The following is a 15028-nucleotide window of genomic DNA, read 5'->3' as shown; positions in this document are numbered from 1 at the left end:
AGAGGACGCGGGGAGTTCACACGCCATCAGAGGACACGGGGAGTTCACATGCCATCAGAAGACGCGGGGAGCTCACACGCCTCAGGCTCCTGGGAGGGTGAGCCCCTCCCCCGCCCCCCGAATATTAGAGGAGCCCAGTGGAGGGTGGAGGAAGCACAAGTCCCATCAGAAGCAGACTTCATGTTTCTAGAATTTAATGAATATAATGATACAAGTGCCGTATGTGTTATAACCCATCCGTGGAAGTCTGTTAGTTTTATAGGCAAACACTGAAATAAAAAAGATGGAAAAAGTAATTCAAAACTTTGGATCCGTGAACTCCAACATCAACAAATAAATCTACTTCCTTTCTTAAAATTATTTGTCTCCTTTTAAAAGTACATATAAAGAAAGAGATTCTCAAAGCTAGTGTTTAACAGGTATATTGGTTTCGCTTATTCTAGCTGTCCCAAAGCCCAGGCACCCGCAAATTCCATGGAAACAGTTCATGAACGTGGTTTCTGCTCTCGGTCCCAACGGCTCTGCCTGAGCCCCCCCTGGCCAGACCTACGCTGTCCTTCACAGACAAGACTGAAAACAGACAGGACGCTGTGGCCCGGCCCATGGGTCCCCGCAGGTCTGCTCACCACCTGCTGGAGGCTTGTGCCGCATGCCCTGGGACGCGACTCGGGTTCTCTTCTGCTCCCTGGCCCGGCCCGGCCCGGCCCGGCCCTGCATGGGGGGCTCCGCCATCTGGCTGCTCCCCAGGTGTGGCCCCCGCACACGCGGTGCCAGCACGACCCGGGAGCTTGCTGGAGATGCCCGTGGACCGAGTCAGACACCCTGCAGGCCAGGCCGGGTCCCCGGGGTGCATGGGAGTTTGAGAACCATGACTGCGAGCGAGGTCTGAGGAAGCAGAGCAATGGCCACTGCCCCAGCCACGAGAAAGGCTAATGTCTCCTGAAAAGCCTATGATTTCGATTTCCAGTCACTTTCTTCCTTATTCCCAGTATTCGAAACAAGGAGTCACAAGTGTGTGAAATTCTTCACTTTTGAATTTTTGGTCTTAATTTCCTCCGCCCTCTATCATTTCATTTTTAAGACCATTCTTCATCGGAAAACATGCAAAATGGAAGGCCCTGTGTATGGTGAAAGCAAGCCCCCCTCCCAGCCTAGAATCTCTGTCCTTCTTGGGGGAGGGGGAGGATGGCAATCACTTTGTAATTTATATGATTGTCTAGACACTATGCTGTACGCCTGAAATCAATCCAAAATACTACTGAACATAAACTGTAACTGAAATGTAAAATTAAAGAGATGCCGCAAACCATCCCGTTGCTAACTGGGCTGTTCCCTAATAGTCCCCAGGGAACCCGGTCTGCAGAAAAGGCTGGGAAGGGCAGCCCACGGCCACTCTGCTCAGACAGAGGCTGCCGCCCGGCCACGCACAGAGGCAGCCAGGCAGGAGCCTGTGTTGGACTACAGACAACCTGACCACCAAGAGGAGCTGGGGCTTTGTGCCGCAGGCCTGCTGGGGAGGACAGAGGCGAGCGGCCGTGTGGAAGGGCCGAGAGCCGTCCGTGAATCCGCTCAGCGGCTGCTGCGAGCGTGCCCCTTCTGTCCCTTCCTTCTGTGTCAGTGCTGCCTAGCTTCCCCCGTGTCCTGTGGAGACCCAAGCTTTTCAGAGGTCGTTAGTAAGGTGCCATCTCTCTCTCTCTTTTTTTTGATGTGTGCTGGTTTTCTTCCTCATCAGAATCAATTATATCATCAGCATTTCAGCATTTATAATCTGCCGTGTAGCCTTAATCATCTTTTAAAGTCCTACAGCGTGAGATCATGCTATGGTCGCTTTTTGTTTTCACAACACGTCCTGATACAGCAGCATCATGTGCCCTGTGTCCCTGGCCCCCAGCTCCGCAGGGGTGGGCCCAGCTCCTGGGCCGGCGCAAGGACGCAGCCGGAAGCAACCACAGCTGAGACAGAAGAAACGCCGGTCCTGCCTCCGTCTCTGTGCACATCTGCAGGGGTGGGGGTTGTCAGCAGGAGGCCCGGAAACTAGCACCTGGGGCTCCTCCCTCGGAGGCAGGAGTGGGACCACACTATCTTCACTACAAGCTCGGAGACCTGTTCCCACAAGTCTAGATCTGGGTCCTCCAACAGACACGCACCTGCAAACCAGGCGAGGGGAGTGGTCCTCTGCCATGGGGACCCCGCCTGCACCCAGTGGGTTCGCAGGTCTGGGCCTCAAAGGCACGTGCCGAGGTGCTGCAATAACGTGCTTCCCTGAATGGTGGCTACTGAACCTCAAGGCACAAAAAAGTGAAACAAGGGAAGAGGAAAATGAAGGCTTTTCCTTTTCCAACACTATTTCAAATGTAAAAATACTCCTTCCAATAAATACGGTCCCTTAAGTGACACACGTTCAGGATGTCTTAGAGGTCTCAGTGCAGGTTTTAGTGACTTAGAGGACACACGCTACAAATATATAATATGTTATTTGAAAGTCTTATTATATAAATTTCTTTTTAAAATGTTTATCAAAACATAAACTTTAAATATTTTTCAAAACTTAAAAAAATGGAATATAAAATAAATTTAAATAATTATGCTTGCAAGGGGTGTTTTTAAGTTTGTAACATTTATACTTCTAAAGCTATGAAAGTTTAAAACTGCATTCTTCTTTCTCAGAAGTCACGCAAGTGTCCCCAGGTACACCACGGAAGAAGTGCCACGTGAGCCCAGGTAACCCACAGAACTGTGAGAAATATCAATAATAAACCATTTTTTAAGTAACTAAGTTTTAGGATGGTTTTTTAATAAAGCAATAGATAACTGAACCACTACTGAATCAGGGTTTTAAAAAATGCATCTTGTGATAGAACCTCTATAATTGCTATTGTTCACAGCGAACATTTTCTCGAACACTCACTGCGTACTCCGTTCTGAGGGCATCACATGTGTTAGCTTATGAAACGGGTTCTGTCACCTGCATTCTGCGGATGAAAAAAATGAGGCTTGGGGGAGGCCCAGAAACCTCTCCAAGGTCACACCTAGCAAGCGTCACGCCACGGAAGGGCAGCCGTCCCTCTGAACGCCCTGTCCGACAGTCATCCTTGCCGGGCGCGGCGGGACCTCCCCGGAGCTGCTGGCCATTCCTTTGTCCAGCTGCTTGTTCCTTCTCATTCAAACAGCCCCGTCCGGGGTCTTCACCTGCAATGCACATCACTGGGTTCCCACAGCACCCATCGCAGTTGCTAGGTGCTCGTGCCGTGGCTGCCTAGCAACAGATGCTTCTTTATTCCAGTCAGGTGTGAAGAGCAAGCCCTGACTTCCAAAGATAAAAGACAGGGTGACTCTTTATTGCTTTGTCCCGTGTTGTGGACCGAGAGCCTCTAATGGGAAAGGTACACAGCGGAGCCTGGGCCAAGTCTCGTCTGCCCTCCTTTCACACAGTGGTATCGCTACATGTCTTCCAAGGAGACATCAGGCAAGACCACGCTTGCATGTGCAGGACTCTGTGCCTGAGCTGAGAGCTCAAGACACGGCCATGTGGCGTCAGAATTGCACGCTTAAAATGTGTGCTGCCTTTACGTTACGGAGGTTATATATCAATAAGGTGAAATAAAAAAGTTTAAAAGAAAGGAGAATAAACATTCTCACATCAGTAACTCAAAAGGTGGGAGGAGATTTCGGTGGTGGTTAGAGCATTTTTAAATCTTTGTCTTAGAAAAAATCTGGAGAGCGTGAACAAGTTTAAATTTAGCAATAAAATGGAGTTAAGTATACATCCTAAAGTTTACGTGGGATCAATTAAAAAGAAACTCTATGGCAGAAGTCAGGAAGTTTTTTCTGCAAAGGGTCAGACAGCTAGTATTTTAGGCTTTGCAGGCCATGCTGTTATCTGCTGAAACAACTCTGCCCTGCTAGTGTGGCATAAAAGCAGCCACAGACAATGCATAAATAAATGGCAGGCTGTGTTCCAATAAAACCTTATTTACAGAAGAATCTCTGGTTTGGATATTCTTCTGTAGGGACTGGCAGAACTCCTGAGATTCCCGATCACTTGCTAAATCACTGATTTCATTTCAAGTTACCATAACTTAAACATTCGCAAGTCATTTTCACAGCCTAAAAATTGTGCTTCAGAAATGCATGCAAAGCTCTGTGCATTCAAAGTCAGGGTGTTGCATGCAGTCCAATGTCCTTGGTGCACCTGTTACAAATTCCCTCATTGCTTACTATTTCAGACAGAACATAAAACACCCACAAAGCTCTAAAACGGCGATATGCTAAGCTGGGCCCACTCCAAGAGCTTTTATTGAAACTGAGTTAGATTTACGATGTTTAAACTCAAATCTCTTTACATGAAAAGGTCCACGCCTCTTCCACAGTATCCCAGAGGCTGAATTACTAGGAGAAAATCAACTATAGAGAAAGCTGGGAACATTATCAAGTTGATCAGCCCAAATCGGGGTTGAGGGGGGTGGTGGTTGGTGGGTGGTCGGCAGGATGGAAGGTCCCTCCAGGGCCCTGGGCCCGCCCAGCACCCAAACACCATTCAAGGTGGAGACTAACACCCTGAAAGCTGTTCTGAGCACGAACAACCCCATTTTTTAAAAGTGAGGAACTTGATAAATAAGATTTTGCTGGTAACAGTCCTATTTCAATTAGCATATCCAGACAATTCTGGCATTGCATTTACAAACTGGCCGATATTCTATTAAATAACTTGCTTGTTAATAAATGAAATCCAAACAGACAACCCGAAACTGTCTCTATGTGTCTTTTTAAAAATAAAATCTACAATTGCTTTCAAATAGCCTCCATGAAAATAGAAATGATTTTTACAGCCAAAACACAACACTGAGATGCAGAATACCATTTTCTTTTCTAAGAATTTTCCATGTAATTTCACCAAGTAACAGAATATCTGGGTTTAACCATCTTGACTCATTTTACTGAGGAAGAAACTACATTTCAGAAAGGACAATGTTATGAACAATCTCGTAAAACTGTTCAGTGCAGAAGTCTAAGGAAAAATTCTGGACCAAACTTCAGCATTCTAACTCTTCAAAAGGCTGACTTTTGGGGCCGTGACAAGCGCAGAAGCTGCCCTCCCGGGTGTGCAACCTCCTCCGCCCAGCGCCCACCCGACGGGCCGTCAGGCCAGGCAGCGGAGGGCGGCCGTTGGGTCAACGCGACACAAGCAACAACCGCTTCGTGGACTCCACCGGACCCAGACTTTTAACTGGGAAAAATAATGAAGATGCTTTGTTTTTTTAAACAGTGATACAGGGTTTCTTTTTTTCTGTGGGTGATAGATATGAATATTGGGTTTAGCTAGCATTTTAAGCTATCGCTTTATTACTAAGGAGTCATTCAATTTTACTTAAAAATTAAAAAATGGTATTAGTAGTAATGGTAATAGTAGTTAACAGAATAACTGTAAGAGTAATAATGTCTAACACGTGTTGCATTTAGCTGAGCACTGGGCACCGTGCTTAGGATATTAATCCCTACATTTCATCGGTCATGTAGTTATTTAACCATTACCTTTAATGCACTTAATCCTGACAGTTACCCTGTGAGGAAGGTGTACTATTATTGTCATTTCCCAGAAGAGGAAACAGGCAGAATGGGATTAAGTCATTTACCCAACGCCTGGTGGCTAGTAAGTAGTGGAGCCAGAATGCAAATCCGTGTGGCCTGATTTCAGAGTAATATTAACTTATTTTATCAATGGAATGAAACTAACTACATATAAAGAACACTGAGGACATTGAAATGAACACACTGCATGATCTTGTAATTAAAAAAGAAAAAAGAACCCAGAAACAATCACCTTGTTGTTCTTCCCTTTTCAAACCTACGTCCCCCAAATGACAAAATATACAGGGTCCAGCAGAAGTGACACCTGCGTGAGTGGGGTTGGCAGGGTGATAACATGGGTGTGATAAGACATAGTTTTAATTTGAACATTTTGCCTAAAATGTCATATGGTGTGCTTGAGTGTGACGGTGTTATGTTACAGAATGACAGGCTTATGATTCTGTAATAAACAAGGGGCGTTATTTGTGCTGGACCCTGTATTTCGATCTACGTATCTAACAAGGCGGCAAATGCCAAGTATGCCTTATTACTATTTTTTCCACCAGCTGTTCCACAAGCTAAGCCCTTTTCTCGCTCTTAGAAGTGAGGCGAGAACCACTGAATCCATTAGAGAATAACTCTAGGACTAAGAGCTAAGGCAGCTATGTCCCGGGGACTCTGTTACTGGTGCTAAGAAATTCTCAGGCACAAAGATAAGGCTGTAAATCAGTAAATAACTTCATTGTACATGTCAGGAACTCCCCAAAAGTCCATTTACCCCCAACATAGGCTGCTCAAACAATCCCCTTTTCACCATATTCCCTCAACTGGGTAAACAACTCACTTATTAAACAACTGTGCACTTAAAAGACTTGGTTCCGGTCCTCGCCCCACTGTTGAACTTCGCCCAGTTTCAGTCAGATCACTGTGCTGACAGGCCCACCTTCCAACCCTCGGGGTCTACCCGAAACGCCCCGAAATCTGCCCATGACCTTGTAAAGCCACTGCCGCTCCCCCAAGGGGCGCTCCCTGAGGGCAACGGGCAACGCGCAGGGTTCTGCCTGGCCAGCAGGCCGCTCTGGCCTTCTCTGGGCGCCCGCGGCTCTCTCATCGGCAACGTTTTCCTCAGCCTCGTATTTGCTCACACCCGCCCCAGACCACAGGTGCAATGACATACGCCAGGGAATGGGGTCTTTATAGAAGCAGATAAACAGAAACCGGTCTTCGAAAGGGGGCTGTGGGGCTCTTGTATTAAATGCAGTATGAGACTTCGAATTGTATTTTATTGTAGCCACAGTTTAACTCCAAGCTAAAGGGTTAATTACATATTTCGAAATGGTCAAAAGTGTCCCTAAAATTGAAGTTTAGAGATAAAAGGGGAAAAAAAGCCTTCAAATGACATAGTTTATTCTGCCATTTGATTAAATTTTATGAAAATTTCTTTTACCTTAACTCATTAGCCTCAAATGTTATGTATCAAATATAAACATATAAAATATAGTTAATCTTTAAAGAATAGCTGACTAAAAATGAGTTACACCTGTGTAAATGTTAAATCAGTCATCCTGACCTCACCCTTCACTTGTATAACCATTTTTAATAGATTTAGTACGCTTATCTATGCAATTAGTAAGATCTATAACTAGTATTCTATTTTACTTCTCTCTCTTTCCATGCACCACTTTTCTTAGAAAAAATTAAATTGGATGAAGATTAAAATGAAAGTATTAAGATGCCAAACATAAGCTTTTTATAGCCTTGAGGCCTTTAGCAAGAACTCACTGTCTCATCACATTAAAATGTGTGTCTATGTACTGTGTGCGTGCATCTATGTCCCGGTAAGGAAAATTAGTGTCACATAAAATCCCAGTCTTTCTTCACAGAACATCAACACCAGCCATTTCGAACATTACTGTTACTTCCTATGGGAGTGCCGCCAACCGCGTGAGGCCTGCTGCTGTTGCCGTGGAGCCATGCGTGTGGAGGGAAGAAACGGAGCTACAAGAGAGTTCACACTGGGCTTCCCTGCTCTGAGCTGGGGGAATGATGGATTCTCAGAGAGGCTCATTTTCTGGGAGAGATCCACACACACGCACGCACCCACGCACGCACCCTCTCCACCCATCTGACATAATTGCTGAGATTAAAAGAGATAATGTACAGGTACTCAGTCTACTACTTGGCACATTGTGGTAAGTTCTCCATAAATGATTGTTACCCATCATGCCTGTTGCTTCTCTGTAATTATGGTCCCAAGGAGCTAAAAGATATTAAAGTACTTCCTAAATAATTAATGGAGTATTAAATATCAACAAGATCTTTTCCTTGCAACCAATAATTCTACTACTAGGTAACTAGCCAGAGGAAATGATTGGAGATAGTGTCAAGTATCTATGTATATTCTTCAAAGCTTTCTTTCTAACATCAAAAAACTTGAAACTAAGTATCTGTATATTATATTATACCTATATGGTTGCATAGTGTGCAACTATTCAAACATTTATGAATAATTAAGAGCAGCCAAAGATGCTCCCAAAATTAAAACCACAGCCTATAGACCTACATCTTGACCATGTGAATATTACATTCGTGTGTCAGTTATATACATATATACACATATGCACAAGGAAAAAATTTGTAAGACATCAAAATATCAACAATGACTACCTCAGGATGATGAAAAAACAGGTAACTTTTATTGTTTGTTTAATTTTTGTTATTTCCTACTGTATATCTGAATTATTTTACTACATAGGAAAAAATGTTGAATCCATTCAAGTACGTTTATTATTTAGTATATTCTCATTTTTTAAGGATGATTTTTAAATTATATCCCATCTCATTTCCAAAAGGATTTGGGATAGCTGACAAAAATATATACAACAGAATAAAAACAAAGAGAAATGAATATAAAAACTTGCAAACTCTCAGTATACGTTCATAGATACACATCTGGCTGCCATATACATATGTGTGTATAGATATTTATTTAATTTCGTGTGTGTGTGTGTGTGTGTGTGTGTGTGTGTGTGTGTGTGTAGCGCCCACAGACTCCACTGCGGACACTAAGCATGGAAGGAAGTTTCCTCCTTCCCTGGCAGGGGCAGACCACACGCAGGGCAGACACTGCTGCCGACCGCGCGCAGAACGGCTGCGTGAGTGAGGGAAGTGAATCACGCTGCGTGGCTGGGAGGAGAGGCGGCGGGCTCACAGTGAAGGAACAAAGGCGTGTACAGGATGAGCAAGACCGTGATCGGCAGCCCAGGGAACACCTTTTAAAAATGCACAGGTGGCCCTGGCTGGTGCGGCTCAGTGGGCTGGGCGTTGGCCTGCGAACCCAAAGGTCGCCAGTTCAACTCCCAGTCAGACCACATGCCTGGGTCGCAGGCCACGTTCCCAGTTGGGGGTGTGCGAGTTGGGGGTGTGTGAGAGGCAACCAATCGATGTACCTCTCACACATTGATGTTTCTCTCCCTCTCTTTCTCCCTCCCTTCCTCTTTCTCTAAATAAATAAAATCTTTAAAAAATACACAGATGCAAAGATAAACATAGATTTAGACAGATTTATCCCTCATATTTTGTCACCCTTTCTTCATATGTGCCTTTGGGAAAAAATGCAATATTAAAGTTATACTTTAATTTCTACATATAAAATACATCAAGAAAGTAGACATTAACAAAAGCAGCTCTTACAAGTAAAATGAATCGTATGTGTGGCACTCAACATAGCACTGACCTTCACTGATGGCATGCGGCTTAATGATGCAACAGGTACAGTTGGTAAATTGAGCGGTGTTCGCTGGCCCACAGACTCCACTCGAAGGAAAAAACAACTCCATTTCCTAAAAAAAGAGAGAAATGGCATCAGTATATGTAATCTCTTATCTTTAACTCTTAGCATATTTATGTGAAAGAGGAAGAACTATACACTGACTTTTAAAGTTTCATAATATAAATTCACTAATTTTCTAAAAATTATTTTAACTGATTAAAATGAACTGAATCCTGTTTAAAGTCTTAGAATCAAAAGGACATATGAAGAAGAATTACCTAAAGCAACGAGAATATGTATCATTCTGACCCATGATTAAAACTGAAAATGTCTTAACATATTTTGAATATTGGAAGTAATCAATATAAGGTCCTTATTTTCCCCAAACCATTGTCATGAGACACAGGTCGAGTTTTAAATGTTTTATCAAAATATGTAAAATAAAACCAAAAACTGAAAAATCTGCATAGGAATAGAGATTAGTATTCAAGAATCAGAACTACAGTTAGTTAAAACTGATTAACTTACTACAGTCCTATGATAAGTTACTATAATAAAATATTTTATATATTACAATTATATTATTATATAATATAATATAATATATATAGGAAAAGAAAAGGATGTTAAGCTTGAAAATAGAGTGTTAGGAGTCAAGGAAAGAATATATCAAGTAATGATTTTCTTTTGACTATTCAGAGTACATAAACTGGTATTCTTACATAAATTCAGTAATTCAAATATTGTTGAGCCTCAGTAATGTTAGTCTGTGGAACAAGAAGCGGGACAAGTATTTCAAATGGAGGAAGCTTATCTTGGCCGTGACCAGATTACCAGCTCACAGGGGGACAGATCACTGAAACGCTGTTTAATTCTAGGCAAAAGGCCCCGGTGTTTTCTACAAGATTAGCTGTATAAACCCACTCCACCCCACGCCAGCAGCGACAGAAATGCTATACTGGGACGCCAGACATCTCACAAACTCAAGCGGAACTCAAATGTCTCTGAAACACCCACTCTGGCTGCGCAAGCAACGGAGTCAGGGCCGTGAGCCGCGTTTCTCAGGCCGTCGGTGCCGAAGAGCGCTCGGATGCTTCCGGGCGCGGCCGTCCGTGCCACCCCCGAGTTGGCTGGTCCGAGAAGTCTCTTCCATTCGCATACAGCATCGTCTCTTAGAATCTCCATGGCAATGATAGGGCCACTTGTAATGAACTGGATCAGCTCACTAGGAAACAGGTAATAGATAGATTAGCTTCATCTGTCAACCTAGGTCTCTCTCTTGACAACAACGATATTGTGTGACTTGAGTACTTCAACACATACGTGGATATGATGATATCAGAACTGGCTATAGCAAATTTTACATGGGCATGATACATTTTTCATAAACTGAGTGTCCTGCCGTGGCCCGACTCCTTACAAATTGCTAGTGTTGTCAGAGCAATTACTGTTAGCAGAAACATCGTTTTCACAAAATTGAGAATGTTTCACAACTTAAAGATGCACACAGTTGATCTATGCTTTTCCTGTTGCTCTGAAAGGTACAGAAAAATCTTCCTTATTGTTTTCATGTGCTTTACCATTGTGTCAAATACAATTTCATAATAAGATGAGAGTGAGGTCTTGTAAGATATTTGCAGTATTTACTTTGTGTAAAACTATAAGAATTTAAAGAATGGCAATTAACTTTCAATCAATAAGCATTTAGTTGGTCTAGTTATAAAAAATGGAAATCAATAGGCCTTCAAGAAATACCCTTTTATCAGTATAAAAGCCACCGCGACTTAGTCCCGCCTTAAGTCCTTAGCGCCTTCCCGCAGGTTCGGGACGGAAACCCAGCGCTGAGTCGCGCGGGTCCCCCAGGCGTGCGACACGCGAGGCCTCTGGTTTTCTTCTGTCTGTGTGCGCGGCAGGGACCCAGTTTCTCTGTGAGAAGGGCAACCCCGCCCCTCCGGCTGTGTCAAGCAGGGACAGCTTTCTAACAGAAGCCCGGGTCTCTCTCACCTTAACTGAGACGGGGGCCCGGACCCCGCCGGAGAGGAGCGGGGCGCGACAAGCCCTCGGCACCCGTAACTCTGGGCCCTGGCACACGCTTCCTTCCCTGCGGACCCACGTTCCGTGAGCCAGCCCCCTGCAGCGCTGCCTTTGTAAATCGCTTCACGTTGGAGAACAGTGCTGAGAAATAGTATGGGCATAGAGGTAGTCCCACCCTTCATCCTGAAAGGCCCACAGGGCCTCCTCATACAAGTTCTGCTAGGCCTTGGGTGACAAAAAGGATCAGATTTAAGGAATCCAAGACAAAGGAAGAAGCACGTGTTTATCTATCAATAAGCATTTAACAATCACCTACTACAAATCAGAATGGGCTATAAAACAGGAAGTTTCCCTCAAGAAACCAATGATCTGATGTCCGATTAACACAGAATTCCCCATGCTCACGGCAGAGCAAGTCCACGGTGTGAGCGAGGCGTGTGCTGACGCAGGGACCGCGCGTCTGGTTGTAAGGCACTGCTTCGCAAAACTACCCCACATGGCAGCTGCGTCTTTCATCATGTCTTTCTTAGTATGAAAACTAGTTAATTCATCCAATTAATGAAACTCACCACATACTAATCACATGTAAGGTATTAAATCAGGAGCTGCGATATGATGCAACAAACACATACAAAGACTATAACAAAGAGTAACTTCCAGGAGAATTATATAAGCCTGTTCTAACAAGGCTTGAGAACACTTCATAATGCTGGACTTAAAAGAATCTATAACATAATAAATTTCTTGTATTAAAGTTTTTTACAAACCATTATTCTGGCCCTGGCTGGTGTGGCTCATTGTCCCTCAAAGTGAAAGGTCGCGGGTTTGATTCCTAGTCAGAGCATATGCCTGGGTTGTGGGCCTTTCCCTGGTTGGGGGATCGATGTTTCTCTTCCTCTCTTTCTCCCTCCCTTCCCCTCTCTCTAAAAATAAGTAAATAAAATATTAATTAAAAAAACCACTATTCTGTGCAGGATACCAAGTAGCATGTCTATCTTAGCAGCTTGGCTAACACCCTTCTTTAGTAGAAATGTAAGCACTCTTTTGTCAACAGTAATATGACATGCACAATGTTCAGTTAAATTTAACAACCACCCAAACATTTAGAACATAGATTCAGTTTCTAAGATATATTTTTTACTATATTTCAAGGAAAAAAAATGTAAATCACAATATTTAAAATATATGGGTTCTATGAACATTGATTCTATAGCATCTTACATTTAGATTCTTTAACATAAAGAACATATAGATTCTTTAGCATGAGACTGCTAAAATAAGAGCTTTAAAGCATAGCAAAAATAAATATTCAACATGAAATAACCACTCCATTTTAAATCTACTGAAATCTAAAAGAAAGCTATGCTCCCTATAATTTAAAATCATCCTATTTGCTTCTGATTATACTTTTAAGATATTTAGTGATAAGAGTTCTTATCTAATAAAAGGGCAGCAAGACAAATTCTTAGAAAAAATTCTCTGCAGTTGCAAGATGTTGCTGTGTGGTCCTTTTGACAGATTATTCTTGTGTAACAAAGTTTTTAATTGTAAATTATGACTCTTTGGTTTTCTAAGATATTCTTCATTATACACCATTAGCCTCAGCTTCAGTACCTACTTTAAAAAGGGCCTTGACTGATGGTCTACATGAAAATCTGTTGCTTCTTTCCTATAAAATAATCAGAATGACAACAGTTAACAATTACACAAGAAGATTATTTTAGCTTGCATTAAATCAAATAAAAATGAAATCCTCTATTTGATCTGTATTTGAATTAATGACTTTTTTTTTTTTAACCAAATATTCTGCTCAACTCTTCTTTTCTCAATTTTTTTGCTCATGCCTTTTCTATTACCAACTTCAGAAAATAAAATCCTAGAGGATAAGGGGACGGATTCACAAAAATGAAAGGGGTACACTGCATTGCAACCTAACACGAAGTGAAACTGCAGGCCCGAAACACCCCGGGGGTGGGGGCGCTTTGGCAAAGTGAGCCGCAAGGCTACAAGTGACCAGCGCTACTTCTTCAGCACAACTGAACCACTAAAGGAGAAAAACTGTAACCTTCACTATCAACAAGAAGAAAGAGCTTAATAAACTACTGAAATCGCTTCTCTGCTTTCTTCCCAGCCACCAGCCCCAGAGTTGGCGCCATTCAAGATCTGAAACTGAAACCAGGAGGAGAGGCCATGGGTTTTCCCCACCATTCTTCTGAGTCCACCTTAAAAAGTCCAGATGGAAAGAGATATTAAGAAGTGCATCACCGTTTAGAGAAGTCTTGTTGTTTTTACAGAAATGCACTGTTCTCTCACAAAGATCTAACCCTTTGTTCTTTCAAGAAATGTTTACTTGGTGCCTACCTTGAGTAAGAGCTGTTCCAAGAGCTAGAACTAGAACGTCAGATGGAACTCAGCGACTGCCTTTAGGACGCGAAAGTAATGGAGGAACCGAAGCCGGTCAGTTGAGAGAAGACTGAAGTATGGGGAGACACTCCCCCGCGGGTCTCCGGCGCTCCTGACACGCCCTACTGGACGTGCCAGGAGCGCAGGCCCTGCTGCGCCTTATCCCACCATTTCTCAGAGGTATGTTTAAGTTGGTTGATTTGAGAGGTGAGGTCATGTCTCTCCCTGGTACAAAGAGCAGGCTTGTTTACTGCTTGCTGGCAAAACAGTGGGCGACCCAAGTTCACGGCTCCTCAGCTGGGGTACAGCCAATTGTGTACACAACATCCACCGGGGCCCACGTCCCACCACTCCCATGGGACACGGAGGCGGCCAGGGGAGCCACGTGCTGCCGTTGCGCCATGACAGAGTCCTCTGCCTTTGCCCTGGAAGCCTCGTGTCTTCTGCTAACGTCCCTGAAGAGTCACGGGCTAGCCCATTGGCGTTTAAGTTGGGTAAGATCCAAGACTCGACGGTATTACTAACAGGGATGCATGAGGTGGTGTGAACACTTCAAGACGAAGTTTTCTTGGGCATCCCTTGCACGGGAAGTTTGATGCTAAATTATCAGGCAGCAGACGTGTAGAGACATAAAAAACGTTCTGTCTCACTAAGGCCCCTCAGAGTCACCTCTCCAGAACTCAGGCCCCTGCCTGCTTTTCCGCGCCAGCGCTCTCCGTACACATGGAAGCGGGACAAAGTTAAATACCTGAGAAGGTCACGGCCTTGGTTTCCACTGAAAAAGTGAGATCGCTCCACTACCACTACTCCTAACAGCGGTGAAGAGTGAGACACGCTCGCTCTGGGCCAGGGTCTCTCAAAGCGCCTTGCAGACAATAAACCCACGTCGCCCTCTTGACAACCTCTGACCAGGTGCCATCCTAACCAGTGTTTACAGGCAAAGAAACTGAAGCGCCGAGGTAAACGGTTGCAGTCACATGCCTAGTGAGGGGCACAGGTATAAGGAAACTAGCTCTAGGTCCTGTGCTCTGAAGTAGAAGCCTCCTGCCTTCCCAGAAAATGTAAAACTGGGAGATCTCACAGAGGGGAAAAATCCAAATTAAATGTATGTCATTGCTGGGATTGAATGGAGGGTGTTTTGTTAAGATTTCTAGGGAACAAACTTAATCAAAGCGACGTCAAATATGCACAGCAATCCCCATTCCTGCCCTCCGAGAGAGAAGAGCAACTGTCCCGGGGACCAGAGGCCCA

The 15028-nt window shown here is 43.8% G+C and overlaps 1 protein-coding gene across 3 annotated transcripts in view; it reads right to left on the bottom strand.

Moving 5' to 3' along the window:
- NME7 (NME/NM23 family member 7) overlaps positions 1-15028 on the bottom strand; it is an 89551-nt gene that overhangs the window by 54640 nt on the left and 19883 nt on the right. For all 3 annotated transcript variants that reach the window (XM_054587803.1, XM_054587805.1, XM_054587804.1), the window contains exons 5-7: positions 12993-13043; positions 10358-10565; positions 9305-9410 (exon numbers count right to left, since the gene is read on the bottom strand). In XM_054587803.1, the coding sequence (XP_054443778.1) occupies positions 9305-9410; positions 10358-10565; positions 12993-13043 (365 nt within the window). The remainder of the gene's footprint in view (positions 1-9304; positions 9411-10357; positions 10566-12992; positions 13044-15028) is intronic.

Source organism: Pteronotus mesoamericanus, unplaced genomic scaffold (assembly GCF_021234165.1).
Source record: "Pteronotus mesoamericanus isolate MK-2021 breed Mesoamerican mustached bat unplaced genomic scaffold, CSHL_Meso_final scaffold_1186, whole genome shotgun sequence".
In the NCBI taxonomy this organism is placed as follows: Eukaryota; Metazoa; Chordata; class Mammalia; order Chiroptera; family Mormoopidae; genus Pteronotus; species Pteronotus mesoamericanus.
This window is presented reverse-complemented; position numbering and strand designations above follow the sequence as displayed.